Source organism: Diabrotica virgifera, chromosome 8 (genome assembly GCF_917563875.1).
Source record: "Diabrotica virgifera virgifera chromosome 8, PGI_DIABVI_V3a".
NCBI classification, from domain to species: domain Eukaryota; kingdom Metazoa; phylum Arthropoda; class Insecta; order Coleoptera; family Chrysomelidae; genus Diabrotica; species Diabrotica virgifera.
This window is the reverse complement of record NC_065450.1, coordinates 166,452,171-166,477,495: the sequence shown is the minus strand read 5'-3', so window position 1 is coordinate 166,477,495 and position 25,325 is coordinate 166,452,171. Positions and strand designations below refer to the sequence as shown.

Sequence of the window (25,325 nt, the reverse complement as noted above, 5' to 3'; positions counted from 1 at the left end):
ATCCGTTAACCTGTTCATGAAAAAATCAACTATGAAAATGAGCATAATTTTAGGTGATGCATAACTTTTGAAACTATGTATAATACTCTAGTTCTAAGTTTACTAAAAGTTGCGTGGGTTCATTGACACCCACTAAATACAAATTTAACAAAAAAATATATAAGTTAGGCGGTAAAATTAAGTTTAAATCGATATTTTATGCATTATACAATAATTGTACTAGAGACATATATACAAAATTGGACTCTCGAAGTATCACAATATGTACTTATACATACCTAATTACATGTACTCGTACAATATGTACATATTCAGCACAATTAGTAAAATAATTTCAGAGTTATGGACTGTATGGGTGCGGTTCAAAGAAATTAAGAAAAGTTATTATGTTATACAAGCAATATCTAATTAAGTTTATAAAAAAATCTTATCAAAATCACTGTTACATACACTCTCGGTATTCAGATAAGTAGATTTAGGTTATCGCATAGCAGGTCTTCAGTTGCGGTAGTCAGATATCGCATAGCAGGTCTTCAGTTTTTGTCTGTAACGGATTAGCGCTATTTTTTCACAGTATTATCTTTAGCGGATTCGCGAATTTTTACGGGAAGCGGTATCCCAGAGAGATTTATTTGCACATTTCTTTCTTATATATATATATATATATATATATATATATATATATATATAATCGGTTTAAAACGTCCTCCGACGTCTTTCGATGCCCAATCTCCATGCATCTCTATCTTCCCAAAGGTCTTCGTCTAAACCTCTCTCTCGGATCTCTCTGTCTATTCCTTCTCTCCAGCTCTTTCTGGGTCGGCCTCTTTTTCTCTTACCATGTGGTGACCAATCTAGAATCTGTTTTGGCAGACGGTGTTCTGGCATTCTCTGCACATGTCCAGACCACTTTAGTTGTTGTACTCTTATATCTTCGACAATCGTATGTGTGACTCCCATAATCTCTCGTATACGTTCGTTATTAATTCTTTCGAGTTTTGATTTTCCTGCGGCACGTCTCCAGTAGTCCATCTCCGTGGCTTGTAGTGTTCTTTCAGTAGTTGTCTTTAACTGCCACACGTCACTTCCATACATTACTATGCTCTTTATAATAGTGTTGTATATTCGATGTTTATTTTTTTTTTGGATATATGTTGATCCCAAATAATACTATTTAGTTGAGATATGGCCCTTCTACCTTGAGTGTTTCGTTTTTTTATAGCCTGATCTGATTTGCCGTCGTCCGTGATTTCTACTCCTAAATAAGAATATTTATTGTTGTACTTAATGTGTTGTCCGTCGTTTAAAACTAGATTCTGTTCGTTGCCACCGATGTTCATGTACATTGTTTTCTCTATGTTAACTTCTAATCCCCATTTTTTGTACTCTTCGATTAATTTCCGAGTCATGTATTCCAGATCGTCATAATCGTTGGCAATCACAATTTGATCATCAGCAAAACATAAAGTGTACAGGTTGTTATTATTTAATTGTATACCCATGCCGCTGCACTTCCGCTTCCAAAGTTTTAATGCTTTTTCCAGATATATTTTGAAAAGTGTCGGCGATAGGCAGCATCCCTGCTTCAGTCCTTTGTCTACTACAAAACCTTTGGACACATTCGTTCCTATTTTAACTTTGGCGTTGGCGTTATCATATAGTTTTTCCACTGCTCTTATGAGATTTGAGTTGATGTTCGTTTGTCTTAGAGTGTTCCATAACTTGTTTTGGGGGATGCTATCGTAGGCCTTTTTTAGATCAACAAACAAAAAGTGGACTTCTTGATCTACAGCAACCTTTTTTTCTATAAGTTGAGTGATACAAAAAAGGTGGTCTATGGTCGATCTACCAGCTCTAAAACCCGCCTGTTCTTCTGCCTCCATATCAGTGTATTCTCTTTCTATTCTATTTTTGATCATTTTCCCATAGATTTTACTAATGGTACTAGTAACTGCTATTCCACGGTAATTGTCGCAGTTTTGTTTGTTTCCTTTTTTATGTAAAGTTGAAATGGTAGAGGTTTTAAATTCAGCTGGAACCTCTACTTTGTTTATGCAGTTTTGAAAGAGTATTGTCAGGTGTTCATATAGTTTTTCAGTTCCATATTTTATTAGTTCTGAGGGTATATTGCCAGGTCCGGGTGCTTTTTTGTTTTTGAGTGAAGTACAGATATCCTTTACTTCCTTTTTCGTGATTCTTATAGGAGATGCTTCGACGCGTATGTTTTGGTTATTTTCTTTTATTTTGAATTCTCTTCGATCTTCTTGCAACAGTTTACTGAAGTACATGTCCCATGTTTCTAACGAAATTGGTGAGATTAAATCTTTTTTCTTGTCGTTGGTCCTAAGAGATTTAATAAGTTTCCAGCTTTCTGTACTTCTGGTTCCTCCTATATATGTATTTATTTTTTGGCAGTTTTGATCCCAGGATTAATTTTTTTTTTCTGTCTTATCATTTGTCTTACCTTTGCTTGATGGTTTTTGTAATTAGACCAATTGGTATCTGTTTTTGCACTTAAATAGTGTTCATACTTTTGTTTCTTTTGTTTTATCGCTGTGTCTATTTCTTCATCCCACCAGTATGGAGTTTTTTTGTTTTTCTTTTCGTAATATCCAAGGGCTTCTTTTGCTGCAGAGTGAATACTTTCTTTAATGTAATTGTAGTGGTCTTCGATGTTATTGAAATTTATGTTTTCAAGCTTCTCGTTCAGTCTGTTTTGATACAATATTTTTACACTATCTTGTTCGAGGCTTATAAGATTATATCTTACATCTTCTGCCATCTCTGAGCGAACTACTGGTTGTTCCTTCTGGCATCTTCTTAAAAACATTATTTTTGCTTTTAAGAAGTGGTGATCGCTTCCACAAACTGCACCTCTATAAGCTCTTACGTCGTAGATTTTAAGATTTGATCTTTGGCGTACAATCAAGTAATCTATTATAGATTTTAGATTCCTTGTTCTCTGTCCCCAGGTGTATTTATGTACTTCTCGATGTTGATAGAATCCATTTGTAATACGGAGCTGGTTCTGTTCGCATATTGTGATGAGTCTGGTCCCATTGTCATTTGTTATGTTTTCTCCGTAAGGACCAACTATTTTACAGTGTTGTTTGTTTCCGACCCTGCCATTAAAATCTCCAAGCAAGATTAATTCCCTCGTATATCCTATCGATGTTATTTCTCGGTTTAGTTTCTCGTAGAATTCTTCTTTCTTGTTAACCAGTGCATCGTCGTTAACTGCATATACACCTATTATTGTTAGTTTATGACCATGTATATTCAGGTTTATTTTAATTAGTCTTTCATCTATGGCTTCCCAAGTGGTGATATATCTTCTTAAGCTTTTACGAATAATTATTGAGACTCCTTGTTGTGCTCTTTTTTCTTTTGATATGCCGCTATAGAAATGGTCGTAATGTCCTAAGTTTTCTGACCCTGTACCTTTTTTCTTGGTTTCTGTTAACACCACTATGTCCATATTGAGCTTCTTTGTTTCATGCATTACTTCATTGATTTTTGTAGAGAGACCCTGTACGTTCCATGTTCCTATATTCTTGATCCATTTTCGTAGCTTAAGTCGTCGTGTTTTATTCCATCCGTTCCGAGGCTGTAGATTTGGCTTTTTAACATTTCTACATTTTTCTGAGTATTGAGGAGTTAGCCCAATGCCTCAACCCCCAACCTGGAGGACCGGGTGATTTGTTGTCAAGGTTTTCTTCCTCTAGCCTTTGATGGTTCAGCATCTAACTACAAGGCAGCAGCTTCGCCTGTACCCTAGGCAGGGGCCCCTACAGGGTGCTATCATCCGGGCCAGATGAACCCTGGTTTTTTAACGAGGTTGTTACTCCTCCCCCTTCCTCCTTTATCCGGGCTTGGGACATTTCTTTCTTCAAGAAGAGAAAGCAGAGAGATTTGCGTCCTTTCACTCTGACACAAGGCAGGAAAGAAATTTATCGTACGTCTGTTGCCTATGAAGGTCAACACAAAATAGATTCGCGGTACTTTTCACCACGCGGCAGCTAGTGGCTACCACTGAGAAGGTGAGAATCGTGTGTTTTCTTGTAGGGTCAACATCTTCTGTTGACTGTGGCGATCAATAGTTAAGAGAGAGGATCTTCCGTTTGCAGTTCAAAATTGTCTGTATATCTAACGGATTGGGAACAGGGCAGAAGGTAGGAATTATTATTTAGGGTTGGCTTAAAACAATTATTTGAAAGTGGGGTCGAAATTATGTAATGACACAGCGAAAAATACAATATAATTTTTTGCATGTAAAAAATTGAACATAGGTTCATCAAATGCGATTTCTTTTGATCATGTGGACTAAGATACCGAATGTTTGTTTGGTTTGCTTTATGCTAAGACAACAGAGTTAGTTGGTCTCTACTCTCTAAAGCCTTCCTCTTCCTCTTCTTTATGCGCCGTCACCATCAATTAAAGATATTTCTTCAAAGCCTAGTCCGGTCCAGTTTCTAATAGTACGCAGCCAGGACAGTTTTTTTTTCAGTATGTGTTGTATTCCCATGTTTTTTAGCTTCTTACACTTTCAAATACACCAATAATAATCTTAATAATTTTCAGGTGACTGGAACGAAAATGAAGATAGCGACTGTGGCCATTCCAGTGAAGGCGAAGATGATATAGAAGAATCGCAGAAACCAAAAGAGAAACGTGATATGCTGTTTAACAAATCGTACTATATTCTTTTGGACGCCAAAGAAACGTTCAACGTAACCGTCACACCAACCATGCTACAAATAGTTAATGATTTAATAACGCAGTATTCCAACAAAATAATATCCGTTAGAAATAACAAAAAAGTTATTAATTTGATCAATGACATTGGACCTCACGCCAAAGTAGATTTTTACGAAAAAATTAGTGCGGAGGATAATAAGATATTATGCACAAAGAAATTTGAAAATGAAGATTCTGCTCCTAATAGTCCAACGAGAACGGGATTCTATTTGCCAGAATATTTGGATAGTAGCTACGATGACAGAGATAGGTACGCAGTCTATGAGTATATTAACGTTGAATTACACGTGTCCGAATATTCACATATACAGGGTGTTTCATTAAGAATTGCCCATATAGTAACTGGAGAAACCTTAGCAAAAAATACGAAGATTTAACCTAAAACACTTAAATAAAATATTCCTCCTTACCGAGATACAGAGTGTTTTATTACAAATATTCTAAAATTATTTTAGCCTATTGTTAAACACACAGTTTACACATGCTATTATACCTCAACCAGTCTTAAAAGGTAGGTGTCCGCTGTTACCAGAGGCGTGCTATAAGGATATATACTTCATTGTCGCCCCTTTTTCCCCCTCACAATCGACGCCACTGTCATAATAATCATTTCAGCATGTTTTTTATTCATTGTTATTTTTTACATAAATATGATCATATTGTCTCATTGCGATAAAGTAAGTAGTTTACAAGTTATTTGGGTTTAAAGATAATTGATTCCATAAGACTATGTATTTTAAACTACATTCAATAAGATTATATGTTTAAAATACATAATCTTATTGGGTCCATTACATTAAAACGCAAATAACTTGAAAACTACTTACTCTATCGCATTGAAACACACGGATGATATTTACGTAAAAAGTAACTAAGAATCAAAAAAACATGCTGAAACGATTATTACGAGAGTGACGTAGATTGTAAGGGGAAAAAAAGGCGAAAAGGAAGTATATATCCCTACAGCACGCCTCTGATAACAGCGGAAAACTATCTTTTAACACTAGTTAAAGTATCCTAACATGTGTAAACTGTGTGTCAAGCTTGAACAAAAAATAATAAAAGGTGCTTTAACCATGGGCTAAAATCATTTTAGAACATTTGTAATAAAACACTCTGTATCTCGGTAAGGAAGAATATTTTATTTAAGTGTTTTGGGTTAAATCTTCGTATTTTGTGCTATGGTTTCTCCAGTTACGATATGGACAATTCTTAATGAAACACCCTGTATATATTTTTTTTATTTTGTCATCAATTATGTTCTCATTATTCACTGCCTTTAATATATTTATTTTTAAATTCAATTTCTTGTAATTTTCGTTCATTTAGCTTACCATTGTCCATTTTTGCAGCTATTGCTCTTCTCTAGATATACTTACTTACTTACTTAATCAGTAGACCCATTTGAACCTTTCGATGTTGGGCCGTTTATATGACAATTCATTAATTACAATATTTTACAATCTTCTGAGGTGTCCTAGCTCTCAACGAACTCTCTCCATTCCTTCCTATTGGATACCATCTGTGTTGCTTCCTGCCAAGTCTTGCCCTTACTCTGCAGTATCTGCGAGATGTCACTGTTCCATTCTTTAATGGGTCTTCGTCTTCTGTTCTTCCCTATTGGTTTGGCGTCCCACACTCTTTTTACTTGTCTATTATTGTCCATCCGGGTTAGATGTCCGAACCATGCCAATTTTTTCTCCTTGATTGAGTCGAGTATCGGTTTGATTTTGAGTCTTTCTCTTATTTATTCATTTCTGATTCTATCAGTTCTTTTTACTCAGATCGTTCTTCTGAGGTATTTCATCTCTGCTGCCTGACTGAATACTTAAGTGCTGCCTGTCTATCTGTGAAGATGTCAATTGGATGATACGTTCTTTTCTGCCTTTTTGTTTCTTCCACGTAGTAATGACATCCTTAGATAGACTTACCAGGAAATGTATCCTTTTCTTTTTCTCTACTATACCGGCTCCTACATCCTCCGATATTTTTGAACAATCCGTGTATCAGGTAGCTTCGAACTTCCGGTTGTATGGTTACACCTTCCTTCCATTCCTGTCTGGTATATTAATTTTAATATCTGATATATTAATTTTACCTTCCTGTCTGGTATATTAATTTTGAATTGATTGTTAAAACTATATATCATAGCTGTTGTATGGATTGGTTGCCACAATACATTATCTGTTTTCAGTTCCTCAATTTACTTTACCTATGCATCACAGATCTGGCTTTGCCTTGTATAAAGATATGAAGTGGTGAAACATTGAGCAGGACTTGCAAAATCGCTATGGGAGTTGATTTTATGCCCTTATAGTACACAGAGATACCATCCTTTGTGTATTACTTAGTAGTCTTATTGCTCCCACCTGCTGCGTCTTTGTCCATCAAGTCACAGATCCATAGGTGTCATAGACTCATATCATTGGTCTGATAAGCCTTGTGAATAAGCATAGGGTCATTTTGGAGTTGTGCTCCCAATTCTTAACGCACATTTTTCTATATCTGCTTAAGTAGTTTTCTGTATAGTTTTTAGTATGTGAGTATTCCATTTAAGCCTATGATCAAAATATACCTCTAGGTATTTTGTTTGTTTGACAAATGATATATCTGTTCCTCCCAGCACCGGCAGTTTTAGGCCTTAGAATGCTGTTTTTTCTTGTGAAGTTGGCGATTTGTTGTTTTTGAGCATTGACTCTTGTTTACACTAGTTATTAACTATATTTAGGCTGCTTGTATTCTCCCAGAAACCACCTAGGTAAATTTGCCCCTGCCGACGATTGCAATATCATCATAGCCTACACAGTAAAAGTATTTTGTGGACAAATTGTTGAAAAGACCAAGGTTGCCCAAAGTAGAGGTGACAGAATTTGTGGACATCCTCCACCTTCTCTTGCTTGATGGTTGCTTTGATTTGAAATTCAACTTTCAGAAAATCGTTCGTTTCTCATTATCAGCTTACCTCGTGCTCTTTGTCCATTCATTTTTGTTTTATTTTAGTTTTACTGAAGAAGGGAAAGACGATTTCGAAGGATCCTACGATTTCGAATCCTTATCCAGTTTGCAGTTTCCAGACGAGACAACACCCCAGCTTTATGATAGAATCAATAAAAACTTCATGAAAATTTACATACCTAACTTATCACCCATACAAACCAATTGCTCAAAACGGAACTGGGAAAAATTAATTCGACTTAGTTCGCCGAACTCAAGTCAAATTTATCACTTAGCTGCCAAACACACAATGGGAAAATTTGGAAGGAAAATTATAGTGAGCTCCCCACTTCAGGTAAGAATTTTTTATATACAGTGATGAGCGCGCTAATACCAGGCAAAATAACGCAAAAGATGGAAAACATATTAAGTTGTGAGATACAAAGGAATGAAACTATTAGAGGTGGGATATTTAGTGATAGAAACGTATAAATTTACATTTTATTTGATTTTTTCCAACTTTAGACGAATCAGAGGAGTATGTCAACTAAAACTGTCACTTTCACAGTGCTAATTGCCAAACTCGTCGGATACGTCTAAAGGTGGGAAAAAATCAATATAATGTAAATAATTGATACGTTTCTATCGCTAAATTTCCCACTTCCACTAGTTTCATCGCCTCTTATCTCACAACTTAATATGTTTTCCATCTTCTGTACATATAAATTTGTTAGAAAAAGCATATACGATTAGTATAATTAAACCTTTAGCTAAGATTAATATTATTACAAAAATTAATATCTAACTAAGGAAAATCAAATAACTATTAATCACTATCAGGAATATAAATACTTGGGGCTTAAAATTACATAAGATGGAACATTAACAATATCCAAGAAATATGCACCCAAGGAAGGAAAGCTATCGCATTATTGAACATAATTATATGGGACCAAAGTATTTCCAAAGGAAATAAACATAACATCTATAATAACAGCACTGTTACCTAAGAGCATTATAAAATATGGCAGCGAAGTTTGGCCATTTAAAAAAATCCGAAAATATGCTCAGAACAACTAAAATTGACTTCTGGAGAAGAGCCACTGGTATATCAAGAAGAGATAAAATCAGAAATACAAGAATATTGGAGATAATGGATGTAAAGCATACTATAATTGACGATATTTATAAAAACAAAGCAATTAAGATAGTGTGGCCACGTACAACGTATGGAAGACGAAAGATTACCTAAGTACTACGGTAGGCACCAAAGGATAGAGCGAATTTATAGGGAAATTAAAGAAATATGCTTGAACGAACGCATGTCGTGTTACGATAGAGAACAATGGCGATTGGGTATCGGAAGACGTCGTAAAACGTTGTGAACCGATTATATTATATACAGTATGGTGCAAATAAAAGGAATAAATTCGTTATTTCGTAAACCGGTGACTTTAAGGAAAAATCCCGAAACAGGTTGATTTTTATTTTTAAATCATCATAGTGCCTCATATATGTCATAGTAGTGACGTCATCCATCTGGGCGTGATGACGTAATCGATGCTTTTTGGAAATCGATGAGAATAGGGGACGTGTGCTAGCTCATTTGATAGGTCATTCAATTCTCTATTCAGTCATATAAACATGTACATAACTATTTGTACAGGATGTTCAAAAAAATTAAATTATTTGACAAAAAAAGAAGAATGTATGTTTATTTAACTCGAAATACATTTTACTGTTTCCCGAAAACAGAAGAAAATGTTTATTTTAGAAATAGACATTGCTTTTCGATTAAATTCAATGTTCAAGCCAGCTCCCGCCAGCCACTTGCCTCTTGGAAGATTGAACATTTAATTTAAACGAAAGGCAATGTTTATTTGTGATATAAACATTTTTGTCTGATTTCTGACAGCGGTAAAATGTATTTTGAATAAATTACATACGTTCTTTCTTTTTGTCAAATAATTTACTTTAAAAACATTTTTTGGGCACTCTGTATAAATAATTATCTAAATGTTTATATTACTGAATATAGAATTGAATAACCTTTCAAATGAGCTGACACACGACCCCTATTCTCATTTAAAAAAATCATCGATTACGTCATCACGCCCAGATGGATGACGTCACTAGTATGACATATACGCCAAAATATCATAATTTAAAAATAAAAATCGACCAGTTTAGGGATTTTCCCCTTAAAGTCGCCGGTTTACGAAATATCGAATTTATTCCTTTCATTTGCACCATACTGTATAATATATCTAACTAGGGAAATTTACCTAGTTTTCGGGTTAAACTGCATCAAAAGTTCATTTCATCGAGCTTTCGACTTCCTTTCTGAAGTCATCAGGTCTTCCGGAATCTCTCTCCTGAGACTCGATTCTAGATATTGACCCACTACTTTGCGCCGTGTAATTTGGGTTGCCTACTGCGAACTTTTTACATGTCTTCATAGATCATGTTTATGTGTTATACACTTTTCCGCATTTCACGCACTTATTAATTCTTTCCACACCGAACATTTTCGTTGTCAAGAAAATGAAATACCTACTCAAAAAGCAAACACAGAACTGTGAACAGTAGAAATGATTGAATCGGAAAATTTATCTAACAGCTTCACTGTTCAATTGGTAATTATACAAAGAGTCTACATTCTACCACATCCAATACTATTTTAATATTAAATATCATGTAACGGCAGTAAATATCGATTTTTATTATCACTAAGTACTCTTTTCAGCGGTTTTCTAAAAACAATTTTAACGGTCACATATGATCATTCACTATATTCTTCTTCTTCTTCCTCTACGGCACTATAGCCCAAATTAAGCCTTGGCCTCCTTTATTTCACTACATTATTCACTACATTGATTGGACAACATTAGCGCGGAATTAATAAAAGAAGGCAAAGACTCCCTATTGAATGCGATATACGAACTTACTCGTATAGTGAACATATGGAATAATAAACAACTGCCACAATACTGGAATGCCGGAGTAATCATTCCACTACATAAAAAGGGAGATCAGCTTCAATGTAAAAACTACCGGGTAATATCGCTACTGACTGTGGCATATAAAATACTGTCAAATATTGTGTATGAGCGATTGAGACCATATGCGGAACAAATAGTTGGGGGATATCAATGTGGTTTCTGCAGGCAGAAGTCCACAATAGATCAGATCTTCGTTTTGAGACAAATGTTGGAAAAGACTAGTGAATTTAATATAGAACCATTACATCTCTTCATTGACTTTGAGAGTGCCTATGATAGTATTCATCGAGAATTTCTAATCAATTCCCTGAAAGAGTTTAATATTCCAACTCATCTCATTGATATAGTAAAAGAAACACTTAAAGTACAAAGCAGGGTTCGAATTCAAAACGCACTAACAGATACAATCCATGTTAGAACGGGCCTACGACAGGGAGATGCCCTATCCTGTATTCTATTCAACATCACATTAGAGAAAATAATTAGAGAGTCAAAAGTCAACACCAGAGGAACAATAATAACAAAAAGTGTACAAATATTGGCATTTGCAGATGATGTTGATATCATTAATAGAAGCAAAAGAGAAATGATAGAAGCATTTAATGCTATAGAAAGAGCGGCACAAAACAGTGGCCTAAATATTAATGAAATAAAAACCAAATACATGAAGGCCAGCAAATCGACAGGCCAAAGAAACCTACAGAATCTGACAATAGGAGACTATAACATCGAAAGCGTAAAAATTTTTGTACGTTTGAACGAAAAATCCTTAGACACATATATAATGGGGTGAAAGAAAATGACGTATGGCGCAGAAGATATAATTTTGAAATATACGCAGTATACAACGAACCCGACGTCATAACATCCTTAAAGATCGGACGTCTGCGCTGGATAGGCCATGTTGAACGAATGTTGGAGACCGAAACACCAAAACATATAATGAAGCAAACACCAGTAGGGAGAAGGTCAAAGGGAAGACCCAAACTTAGATACATGGAACAAGTGGAACAAGATCTAAACACTTGAGATTACCCACTGGAAGAACAAAGCAAGGAACAGAAAAGAATGGCAAAAAATCCTAGAACAAGCCAGGACCAAAAAAGGGTTGTCGAACTACTGATGATGATGATGATTCACTACATTCACACATGACATAATTAGCATATAAGCAAGTCACATATATGATTCATTGAATGCGCTTCGCAATTAAAATCTAGAGTTTAAACAACTAATTAAATTTCGTCAGCCCTAGCTTTTCACCGACCTTCAAGTGACTTTACATCAATTGATTTTGAATTTTGAGTCTATAGTTTCCCAAATTTAATAAAATTTGTGATTTTTTTATATTATCTAATCGTTGTTTTATTCAAGTCAAGCATAGCCACAGATCAATCTTTATAGTAATAACTTTTTTAGTTTCATTTTTAAGTACATTTAAAAAGGTACTACCTACATAATTTAATTTATTCATGCCTTACAATATGAATTTTTAAAGTGGTTAGGTAATATAGCAAAATTTTATTATTTATAAAATTCTTTCATCCAGCATGACTTGCTCGAAAACCATTTAGAAACCTTTTCTTTGTAATATCTATAAATTAATAATTTTCCCATTTCTATTTTATTCCAATTTCTATTTGTATGTAATTTTTTTTAAATAACTCAAAGGCCCATTTCGCCGATTCAGGTTTATAGAGGCAACCCAAATTACACGGCGCAAAGTAGTGAGTCAGGATTTAGGCAGAATCCTCCTGAGACCCAAATCACTTCACTAGAACATAGTTCACTGTTCACTATACCTCGTCCAATTTACTTACCGTTGCACGTCATCCGCGCCATAGCCTGTGACACGATACCAACACGAAATATCTAGGCGGTAGGTGTGTTCCTCTTTAGAATCATTTTGATTATAAAAAAGAACACACCCACCGCCTAAATATTTCGTGTTGGTATCGTGTCACAGGCTATGGCGCGGATGACGTGCAACGGTAAGTAAATTGGACGAGGTATATAAATATTGCTACTGCTTACGAATGGTGACGTGACGTTTGGGTGAGATTTGGCTCGAAGAATCTTAATTGTTGGAGCTGGATTTTGTGGACGGAGGAAACGATCTTTTATTATGATTGATGAGGAGCCAATAGTTCTGGAATTTTTTTTGAGCCAAAATACAGATTTTTGATATATTAATGTTTTCCGTTTTCCTCCAATACGTGGCGGATTTTACGCGAATGCCCGGGGGTAGGAGTAAGAAATTTTTTGCATCTTTTTTGGGGCCCCAAAATTGACATTCTCCGTAAAATTGTTCGTCTCGTTTTTAGAGCACAAATTTCTAATTTGGCTAGACTGGACTAATTTGTGGTGAATTTTTTTCATTTATTAAAACTGTATTTCACATAGTTACATATTTCAAACGTAAAAATTATTTATTTTTTACAGATAAAGAACGAAACTTGCTTTGCTTTAAGTATATTGTATCAACCATCTATACTTCAGCAGTTAAATTTAGAACCAGTGGGAGACATGACGAATCCTTTCGAAACCACCATGAGAATATTTGTACTTGAACCTCAAGAAGAATACAATGTTCCTCTACATATTGCATACCATTGTACGTTGTTTATTCAGCCAGCTTATGCAGAGTAAGTATTTGTCTAACTTTTCTTGAAAATTGTATTCAATTCTCTTATGTTCACTGCATTTAGAAGCAAGTATATTTCCCTTTGAGGAACAGTAAACTCTCTTCTCAGTGAAACAGTAAACGATAGATTCATAAAAGTACCAGACGACAAACCAGAAAATTTTCATGTCATTCAGGTATACAGAGTGGGCCAAAGAAAAGAGTCCACCTCGATATTTGGCAGTATTTACTAGATTTTAAGGAAATAAAAAAACAGGTCAATTTTTTATCTAAGGGGGACACATTTTTACGGTATATACATCTGTCATTTGTCAACCCCTTCCCTTCCACTTCCCACAACCCTTATTTTTAAATAGGGAATAGGGGTCGTGTGCTACCTCATTTGAAAGGTTATTCAATTCTCTATTCAGTAATATAAACATTAACATAATTACTTATATAGGGTGTCCAAGAAAAAAATATTTTAATTAAATTCATTGACACAAAAAGAAGAATGTTTGTCATTTATTCTCTATTCAGTAATATCAACATTAACATAATTATTTATATAGGGTGTCCAAGAAAAAAATATTTTAATTAAATTAATCGACACAAAAAGAAGAATGTTTGTAATTTATTTAATGCAAAATACATTCTACTGCTATCACAAAACAGAAAAAAATGTTTTTTAATAAATATATATTAGCCTTTCGCTTAATTTCAATGTTCAAGCTGCCACCCATCTGCCTCTTGGTAAGTTGAATATTGAATTTAAGCAACAAACAATGTTTATTTATAAAATAAACATTTTTTTCTGTTTTCTGTCAGCAGTAGAATGTATTCTGAGTTAAATAAATTACATACATTCTTCTTTTTGAAGTTATACTTCTTTAGGCGCTATTGAGATTGAGGGTGAATTTATATTAATCTGCGCGCATGCGCACACCGACAGTATGGTATTAGTCATTATAACGGGCTCTGATTGGGTGTTAAATGATCTGTCAATAATAAATAATTGTTCAATATGAAGGTAAATAAATGTATAATATATTAGTTTTATTGTTGTGAGGACAGAAACAAAAAAGTTTATAATTGTAGTGACTTTTAAATAGTTTTTAAAAGCAACAGGTATGTAATAATTGTAAATGTATCATAGGTACCTACCTATTTGAACCTACCAAAATACATAGTATGTAATACTTTTATTTACATAATTTGATTACCATCAAAATTTCTATCAATATTCACCTAATATATTGTTTTCTTACTCTATGTTTTGTTGTATTTTTTCAATTCTAAATCATTTCAATTCTAAATCATTACAATTCTAAATCATTTCAATTCAAAATCAAAATAATTTAATTTAATTCAAAAATGTCAAAAGTTTAATCCGTTTAGTTAGTCGATCTTCGCACATAATGACGCATTGTCTCCGTGGCGAAGCGTTTAAGGCGAATGAACTCCAATACCAACCGCGCTGATAAGCTGGTTCGAATCCCAATAGAAACTTTTATTTGTTTTATTTTTTTTATACATTTTATGATTGTAGGTACATTTATTATATAATTTTATTTTCAGAAAATACGTATTTAGTTAAAAAAATTTCCGACAATTAATGTTCAAAAATGATTTGTGGCATGTTTAATGTATTTGTGTGTGTTTTATTCTTTTATTATTTTAATTTTTGGCACTGTTTTAATAAAAATGTTTAAGAAGTAGTAAGTATAAATTAGTTTAATATTTAAATAAAATATAAATAAAAAGTATATTAATTTCGTTTAAATCATATAATAGAAGTATAACTTCTTACGTGCGTACAAAGTACACACACATTCATTTTTTTGTGAATTAATTTAATTCAAAATAATTTTTCTTGGACACCCTGTGCAAATAATTATGTCAACGTTAACATTACTGAATAGAGAATTGAATAACCTTTCAAATAAGCTAGCACACGACCCCTATTCCCTATTTAAAAATAAGGGGTGGGGGAAGTGGAAGGGAGGGGGTTGACAAATGACAGATGTATGTACCATAAAAATGTGTCTCCCTTAGATCAAAACTTGACCTGGTTTTTTATTTCCTTAAAATATAATAAATACTGCCAAAAATCGAGGTGGACTCTTCTCTTTGGCCCACTCTGTATATACCCAAAACATGGGCCGCGGATGAAGACATTGGCGGCGTTTAAAACAAGTTGAAAACATCTTAAAGAAAATCCTACAAAAGAAGTCAGTATATAATATCAAAGACTTTAACGCCTAAGTGTGAAAAACTAAAAATGATTTGAGTTTAAGAGATATTTTCAGGTCATTTGGCTTGGGCATTAGAAACAACAGAGGAGAACGTCTTCTTAAATTTGCCAGTGAAAACCATCTAGTAATAACAAATACACTTTATAAACACTACCTAAGAAGGATATCAACGTGAAGTAGTTCAATTACAGAACACAAAAATCAAATAGACTACATACTCGTGCGGTAGAGATGAAATACCCCATTACTAAACGTAAAAGCTATGTCTGGATCATATGTGGATCAGATCATCATTATCATTATCATTCAACCCAGATCTATCCACTGCTGGATATAGGTCTCCCTCAGTCTTTTCCATGCATTTCTGTTTTGTGCTGGTTGCATCCAATTTTTGTCGATCCGTTTTATGTAATCAGACCATCTGGTTGGCGGACGACCTCTACTTCGATATGCTTCTTGTCTTGGTCTCCAGTGTATTATTTGCTGTGTCCATCTGTTATCCGACATTCTAGCTATGTGTCCAGCCCAGTTCCACTTTAGGGTCATAATTCTTTCTATGGCATCCGTCACTCCTGTTCTCCATCTTATCTCCCTGTTCCTAATTCGATCCCGACGAGAAATGCCTAGCATTGAGCGTTTCATGGCTCTTCGGGTAACACAAATTATATTTCTTACTTTCTTGGTTATTGTTAAAGTTTCTGCACCATAGGTAAGTACTGGCAACACACACTGATCAAAGACACTTTTCTTTTGAGACACATATCAGATCATAAACTGTTAAAAATGAACTACAGCCTCAAATTAAAAATACATGAGACAAAACAACTAGGGTAAATAATGCAGAAGAATTCCAGATGAAACTGGTAAACAAAGAAAAACTAGAAATATTAGAAAACACAAATAAAAAAAGAAATGGAATTAAAAGCTGGATACATTCAGCGGAAAAAGAGTGAACACAGTGTAAAATCCAAAAGAACGAACATTGGATGTCGGAGGAAACCTAAGAATTAATGGATAAAAGAAGATATATGCTAAAATATACCACAAAAACAGGAAATAACACTCAATAAATAGCGGAGCTAAGCAGGAAAATATCATGTATGTGCATAAAAACAACCATATACTAGGCCTGGATCCCGCGTACCAAAAAAAAAGTTTATTAATAGCAATCTGAAAATTTGTTCATAGCGTAACGGTGTCTAGTCGGACAAACTTTGATGTATGGGAACCCTGGAACGGGGGAAGTTTTAATTGTGGAACATGTTACAGGTTTGAAACGTCAGACTACGAAAACGTCCCATGTATTTTATCGGACAGAACTTACAATTGATTTGTTACCCTTTCATTAAACTCTCATACAAAAATCAGACTGCTATTTGAGGCGCTCAGAGCAACAGTGGCCTAACCCACATCCCACAATTTTACCAAAACGATTTTATTACATTAAATTTATCCCTTATTTAAGTGTTTTCATATGCAGAGTAGCTCAAGCAATGGTTGCTTGAGCCAATCTGCATTTGAAAATAATTAAGTAATGCATAACTTTAATGTAATAAAAGCGTTTTGGTAAAATTGTGGGATGTGGGTTAGGCCACTGTTGCTCTGAGCGCCTCATTTATACCAAATAATTTATGTCACCATAGTCCAGAGAAATAAGATTTTTCTCGTGACACATCCCCCTCCAGGCCGAAACCAAATTTTTTGAGTAGTATGGACATCTATATTAATAACTTATATGTTTTCTGCAGCCGATTTTGATGATATACATAGTTATAAACAAATGAAGATAAAAAAACGGTAAATTTTCGTTTTTTTCGTCTATAATCAAAAATTTAAGCATTTTAAACAAATTTGAGAGTAAGAACCTCATACTTAATTCGTCTAAAAAATTTCAATATGACGTTCGCTGAATATGTCTATCCTTATTGGTTACTTAGAAAATTGCCAAATAAATCATAAATTTTGAGTTTTTATAAATATTCATAACTTATGTAAAAAAGTAACTTAGAACCTTCTTATTACACGAATTGCTGAGACTTCTGGTGCTTAAATTATATTTTAAATTTCAAAGCAATTGGTCAAATAGTTTAAAAGTTATTTAATTTGTTTATCCCAAATTCATTTTTTTGCAATACTACAAGTCAGAAAATTATGAGTTTACAGTAAAACTTCTGACAGTTTATGGAACAAGAACACTTATACTATTGACTTAATTAAAAAAAAAATGATAAAAAGTAATTTTAAACAGTGTAAATAAAATTGTTTTGCAAAAACAAGTCGATTCTTTGCTTACTTATAAACAATTAGAATAACTTTTAACCGTTACCCGTAGAAAAATTATTTTGTCATATTTGGAAAGACTGAATTTTTATACACATTTAGAAAGAAAAACAATTGTCCTAGTACACTTAGGGACGAAGTTAGCCCCCTTTTTTTTAATTCACATGTTTTGCAAAATAATTTTGCAGTATTTAGAAATATTTTTTGTCATTTTTTTAATTAAATTAATAGTATAAATCTTCTTCTTTCATAAACTATCCAAAGTATTACTGTAACTTCATCATTTTCTGACTTATAGCGTTTCAAAAAAAATTAATTTGGGATAAACAAATTAAATACCTTTTAAACTATTTGACCAATTGCTTTGAAATTTAGGGTATGATTTAAGCACCAGAAGTCTCAGCATTTCGTGTAATAAGAACGTTCTAAGTTAATTTTTACATAAGTTATGAATATTTGTGAAAACTCAAAATTTTTGATTTATTTTGCAATTTTCTAAGCAACCAATAGGGGTAGACATATTCAGCGAACGCCATATTGAAGTTTTTATACGGTTTATGAGTTTCTCACTCTCAAATTTGTTTAAAATACTTAACTTTTTGGTTATAGACGAAAAAAGCGAAAATTTACCCTTTTTCGATCTTCATTTGTTTATAACTATGTATATCGTCAAAATCGGCTGCATAGTCCAGAAAGCCACTGCGCATACGCTAGGAAAAATATTCTAATTCGGAATTTTTGCACAGTCTTACTCAAAAAGGACTCCTTTTAACAAATTTGCATGTTGCCAGGGCCAAAAGGTGGTCAAAAGTTTTTTAAACGTTTTTTTTTTTTTGTTTTTTTCCTAAAATTATTTTTTTTGCATGGAAAAAAGGTTTTTTAGGTTTCTGGATCATTCCAAACAGAAAAGGTCCTTAGTGACTTTTCCCTAAAAATGATAGTTTTTGACATATAAGCGATTAAAAATTGAAAAATTGCGGAATCGGCCATTTTTAACCCTCAAAAACTATGTGAAAAACTGAAAATTTGAATGTTGCCAAGGCAGGTAGTAGATATTATATAAACATCGATTGATAAAATCCCGAAGAGTTTTTTGCAATACAATGTTCAAAACTCCTTTGTTTCTTAATTGCTAATCAAGCGTGCGCGACACTATTTTCCACCGACCGACAGTATGGTGCAAATGAAAGGAATGAATTCATTATTTCGTAAACTGGCGACTTTAAGGAAAAATCCCGAAATAAGTCGATTTTTATTTTTAAGTTATGATATTGTGGCATATGTGGTATACTAGTGACGTCAGCAAACGAAAAACTGTCATTTTTAGAGAAAAGTCACTAAAGACCTTTTCTGTTTGGAATGACCCAAAAAACCAAAAAAAAACTTTTTTCCATGCAAAAAAAATTATTTTAGGAAAAAAACAAAAAAAACGTTTAAAAAATTTTTGACCACCTTTTGGTCCTGGCAACATGCAAATTTGTTAAAAGGGGTCCTTTTTGAGTAAGTTTGTGCAAAAAAATCCGAATTAGAATATTTTTTCCTAGCGGATGCGCAGTGGCTTTCTGGACTAGCAGGAAACATATAGGTTATTAATATAGATGTCCATACTACTCAAAAAATTTGGTTTCGGCCTGGAGGGGGTTGTGTCACGAACAGTATATTTTTTTTCCTTATTCCTCTGAACTACCATGTCATTTAATTATTGACAATAATTACTTACCTAAAATTTTAGTTGAAAATTAATGATTTTATTGGGAAAATTCGAATTTTCAGAGGAAAATTTTCATCTAAACAGATCTGGAGAAAATATCTCTTTGCAGAATTAAATTATGGTGAATTCTTATTTGGGTGTATTTGGTGGTAATTTAAAATCTCCGTAGGTACAGAGCAATATTGAAAAAAAAAACACGATTTAGGAGCGCTAATTTTTTATAAAAAAAATAGCACACTACCTGCGGACTTTGCATACCTATTTAATATAAAATCATAAGATTTGATTCCAGCAAAAAAGTTGCTCGTAAATAACTTTTCCTTGTTTTTTCCTAATTTGCTCAGAGTATGATATTAGTTCTCATCACTTCTTCTTTACGTGCCATCTCCGCGACGGAGGTTGGCAATCATCACGGCTGTTCACGGCTATTCACGGCTATCTCGGCTATTCACTGCTCATCACTTGGGCAATAACAAATTAAATGTATCCATTATTTATCAATTTTATAGCTAAGTTTTTTAATTTGGTTTTATTTTGACAACATTTCTACTATCAAGTTATAATTTAATGTACCTACATTTCATTATTTTCAGGGGTCATTATGCTTCTGATTCTGGCATCTGGTGGAAAGATCTAGCCACAGAGATGGATAACGCTCACGATCTACATTGCAAACCGAAAACCGACTCAAATGTTGAAATATTTTCTATAAGAGTTATGCTAAAACGTAATATCAACAGTAAAAACATAACTCATTCATCCATACCAAATTACATTATCCATTTGCTGCCGCCTTTAATAATAAACAATTTCTTACCTTATTCACTTGAAGTGTTGAACGTAAGTTTAAAGCAAGTGATTAAAGTTGAACCGGGAGAGAAAAATAGCGTGTACTCTTTGGATTTCTCGAAGGACCAAAAACTTCTAATACGATTGAAACATAATTCCGCGACCTGGACAGGAACTTTGAATCTTACGAAGCATTTGGATGAGAAAATCTTGGTATTGACCACCGATAATAAGGACGAAGTTGCTAACTTAGCTATTAATGTCAAAAGTGACAAAGAAGGTAGTTGCAACATGTTTTTCTATACACCATATTGGATTATCAACAAAACTGGTCTTCCTCTTCAAATTAAGGTAAGAAGATTGTTATTATTTAATGTATATTTAAACCCTAAGTATAACAAGAACAATTTGGTACTTAAAAATTGGTAATTTTTTTAAGTTGTCAGCTGTTAAGCTGGGTGACTGGCCGAGATGCCAACATTTGAGGGAAGCCGATATAAAAATAAAACATTTTTTTAAATTCATTATTTTTTAGAATTAATAAATTAAAATTGATATTTTTTCATAAGCTATTGATTGAATAATTGTAATATTACTTATAGCAACAAAAAAATTGTTTAGTCAGAAGTCATAATACCGGGTGTCCACTTATATTTTCCCCCATTTCAACTGCCTATAACTTCTAAACGGCTCAAGATAGAAATATGCGGTTTTCGCTGATATGTTTTATTTTAGTAAAAGTTTTGTCTGAATGGATTGAATTTTTTATATCGCTTTCAAATACGAAAAAAAATGGCGGATTTTTGAAAAAAACGTTGTTAACTTTTTTAATGGAACACCCAGTATTTTATTGTAAATTGAAAGAAAGGTCATTCACCTATCCAGCAATATAAAGTTTTTCAAAATCGGTTATCAAATCACTGAGTAATTAATTTTTAAAATAAGAGGTGCAACGTGGATATCACATACCTAAATAACATAACTATACTAATAGTCCTGTCGCCAGGGGGGGTACAACGGCCTCGTTAATTCAGATGGACTTACTCAAGTTTTTTTATGTATTTTGACCCGTAGAACACGAATTTTTTGGGTAACAGTTGATCCGGATGTCGATAAGATTGTTATAGACCAAGAACTTGAGGAATCAAATAACAGCGATTTTTGGCAAAACAAAACACTATTTTGTATTTTTTGGGCCATTTTAAGTAAAAAATATTTCTACAAGTTTTTTCGTAGGATGCACAGTTTTCGAGATAAACGCGGTTGAACTTTAAAAAAATCGAAAAATTGCAATTTTTGAACCCGAATAACTTTTGATTAAAAAATAAAATAGCAAGTCTGCTTACCGCATTTAAAAGTTTAAGTCAAATTATATCGGTTTTGATTATTTCCATTGGTAAAAATTTATTTTTTTATTGTTTAACAAAGCTATAAACACGTAGGGTTTCCCGTGCTTTTACATGTGTTTTAACGCATGTAACGTAGAAATAGTCTTGATTGCACTAGTACCTATTCTACCTACTCGTTCGATTTTAAATGAGAAATCATAGAAACATCACTCACGCACTAGTTGTTTGTAGCTTTGTTTAACAATAACACAATAAATTTTTAGCAATGCAAATAATCAAAACCGACATAATTTGACTTGAACTTTCAAAGGCGCTAAGCAGAATTGCTATTTTATTTTTTAATCAAAAGTTATTCGGGTTTAAAAATTGCAGTTTTTCGATTTTTTGAAAGTTCAACCGCGTTTATCTCGAAAACTGTGCATCCTACTAAAAAACTTGTAGAAATATTTTTTGCTTAAAATGACCCAAAAAATACAAAATATTGTTTTGTTTTGCCAAAAATCGCTGTTATTTGATTCCTCAAGTTCTTGGTCTATAACAATCTTATCGACATCCGGATCAACTGTTACCCAAAAAATTCGTGTTCTACGGGTCAAAATACATAAAAAAAACTTGGGTAAGTCCATCTGAATTAACGAGGCCGTTGTACCCCCCCCTGGCGACAGGACTATAAGCAAATTGACATTATGTTATGCGATTTCCACATTGCATCTCTCATTTTAAAAATGAATTGCTCACTCATTTGACAACCGATTTTAAAAAAATTTATATCGCTGGATAGGTAAATGACCGTTTTTTCAAGTTTTTAGGTAAATGACCATTTTTTATATTGCTTTTAAATAAAAAATGGCGGATTTTTGAAAAAAAAACGTTGTTGACTTTTTTTATTAAAACACCCAGTATATTTTTTTGTAACTTGAAAAAACGATCATTAACCTATTAAGCAATATAAATTTTTTTAAAATCGGTTGCCAAATGACTGAGCAATTAATTTTTAAAATGAGAGTTGCAATGTGGAAATCACATAATACATATCAATTTGCTTAGTTATGTTATTTAGGTACGTGATATCCACATTGCACCTCTCATTTTAAAAGTTAATTACTCAGTGATTTGACAACCGATTTTGAAAAACTTTATATCGCTGGATAGATGAATGACCTTTCTTTCAATTTACAAAAAAATATAATGGGTGTTCCATTAAAAAAAAGTCATCAACGTTTTTTTCAAAAATCCGCCATTTTTTTTTCGTATTTGAAAGTGATATAAAACATTCAATCCGTTCAGACAAAACTTTTGCTAAAATAAAATATTTCAGCGAAAACCGCATATTTCTATCTTTAGCCGTTTAGAAGTTATAGGCAGTTAAAATGGGGGAAAATATAAGTGGACACCCGGTATATAAAAAATAAGATTAATAGACAAAAACAAAAATTTACTATACGTTCAAAATAAGTCCATAAATAGATAAACTGACTGATTCTACCCAACTTTTGTGCCATATAATTTTTTCACTAAGTTAATACTTTTTGAGTTATTTGCGAGAAAATATGTTCCTTTTTCAACGACAAAACACGTTTTCGGACGGTTTTTTGCAAATAACTTAAAAAGTAAATATTTTATCGAAAGAAATGTTCTTAGCAAAATGTATAGCCCATAAAAAAGTGAAAAAAATGGTTTATGTATAAGATCCCTAGACCCAGTAAAAGAAGAGTTGTAACTAATGAAAAATAGGTTCATACTCGCCAAATTCCAAATCTAATATTTCAACGTGAAATATCCAAAAAATGAAGTATTTTTTTGGGAAAACCCGTTACAACACTTTTAAAGTGTTTAAGAAAAGCTTTATTATTTTTGTTTTTTAAAAAAGTTTCTAGCATTAAAAGTATGGAGGTTACGATGAAAATAAAGTTTTGTTGGTAAATAAAATTGTGAAAATCACCCCCTAATTAGTATCCCAAATGAAATTAATTGTTACCATTTCATAAGTAACTATTCTAATTGGGAAATAAGCCACAATTTAACTTGAAAAAATAATTTTATTACGTTTCAACTTCCACTCGTTGTCAAAATACAAAAATGTTGTAATGTGTTTTGAAGGGGCTGTAGTTAAAAGGGCTTGAACTAGTCAATAACTACGGGTGTATGCAAATTTTTAACAGCCATACCTTAACCAATTTTTGCCTTAAAGAAAAACAAAAAATTCAAAATATTTAAAAAAGCACAAACTACATTTTTTTACTCTTTGATATTTTTAGTATCACTAATAAATTTTAATTATTTTGAAAAAAGCTTAAAATACTTACTTTTTGAGTTATTTGCAAAAAACCGCCTAAAAACATGTTTTGTTTGTTGAAAAATAAACATATTTACTCGCAAATAACTCGAAAAGTGTTAACCTAGAGAAAAAATTCTATAGAACAAAAAATGCTTATAATTAGTCAGTTTATCATTTTGAACGTATGTTTTTTCACCTCCCAGAAGGGGTTAAACTCACCGCCATGGCAAAAGCACACATCGGAACAACATCACTTTTCTTCTTTGACATGTTATCTATGTGTATACCAAATTTCATGTCAATCCAAGTAGTTCTTCAAAATTTGGAGCAAAACCGTTATTCAATGTACTATAAGGTATAAATTGACAACGAACTACTCAAACAGAATTATAACCACAAATACCTGGGCGTCACTATTGATAGAACACTCTCGTTTAAAATACATGCGGAAAATACTGTAGCAAACTTAAAATCCCGCAACAACGTCATATTATATGACGGGAAGATAAGGAGATCATCAGAAGCTACAAGTCCGTGCTCTGCTCTTGAATTTCTATACTCCACATTAGAATACTGTGCCCATATATGGCTGAATAGCTCTCAGAATCTCACATCAAAATTATAGATACCTAGCATAATACCACCGTGCATCTAATATCTGGAACGCTCAAGTCTACACCAACAGAATGGCTGGCAGTGCAGAGAAACATATCCCACGGGATCTTTGTCGCCAACATGCTTTACTCAGAGAGTTCTAAAAAATACTTAACAAGACTAATATATCATCATCATCATCAATGGCGCTACAACTCTTCGTGAGTCTTTGCCGCGTTTACTATTGCCTTCCATGTTTGTCGGTCCTGTGCCACTAATTCCCATTGTCGCACTCCCATTTTCTCTTGATCTTCTTTGACTGCATCTTTCCACCTTTTTCTAGGCCGCCCTACAGACCTTCTTCGATCTGGCCTTTCCCAGAACACATTGTTTATAAGGCGATTGTCGTTACTGTGTATCACATGCCCTGTCCATCTGAGGCTATTGGCCTTTATATATCTGAAATGAATTTCGACTCAATTCAAGCTTTCTGCTTAACCCAGGTATAACATACCAAAAGGCACCGCCAGGAAAATATTCCACTTTGCGGTTCAGAGAGCCCATATGAAACGAGTCTTTGTACTCTATGCAGAGTATGGCATTAACAAAATAAGAAAATCTACGGTTTCGTTTTGATTAAAATCTGTCTTAGAGCCTCCTTGACAACAGGTAGACCTAGAAATAGTGCTATCGGGGGATGGAGGAAGACAGATTTTAATCAAAACGAAACCGTAGATTTTCTTATTTTGTAA

The 25,325-nt window shown here is 33.3% G+C and overlaps 1 protein-coding gene across 1 annotated transcript in view; it reads left to right on the top strand.

The window, feature by feature from the left end:
- LOC126890533 (intermembrane lipid transfer protein VPS13C-like) overlaps nt 1–25,325 on the top strand; it is a 267,141-nt gene that overhangs the window by 156,507 nt on the left and 85,309 nt on the right. Inside the window, exons 21-24 of the mRNA XM_050659537.1 lie at nt 4,582–5,008; nt 7,759–8,047; nt 13,137–13,339; nt 20,157–20,703. Coding sequence (XP_050515494.1) covers nt 4,582–5,008; nt 7,759–8,047; nt 13,137–13,339; nt 20,157–20,703 — 1,466 coding nt within the window. The remainder of the gene's footprint in view (nt 1–4,581; nt 5,009–7,758; nt 8,048–13,136; nt 13,340–20,156; nt 20,704–25,325) is intronic.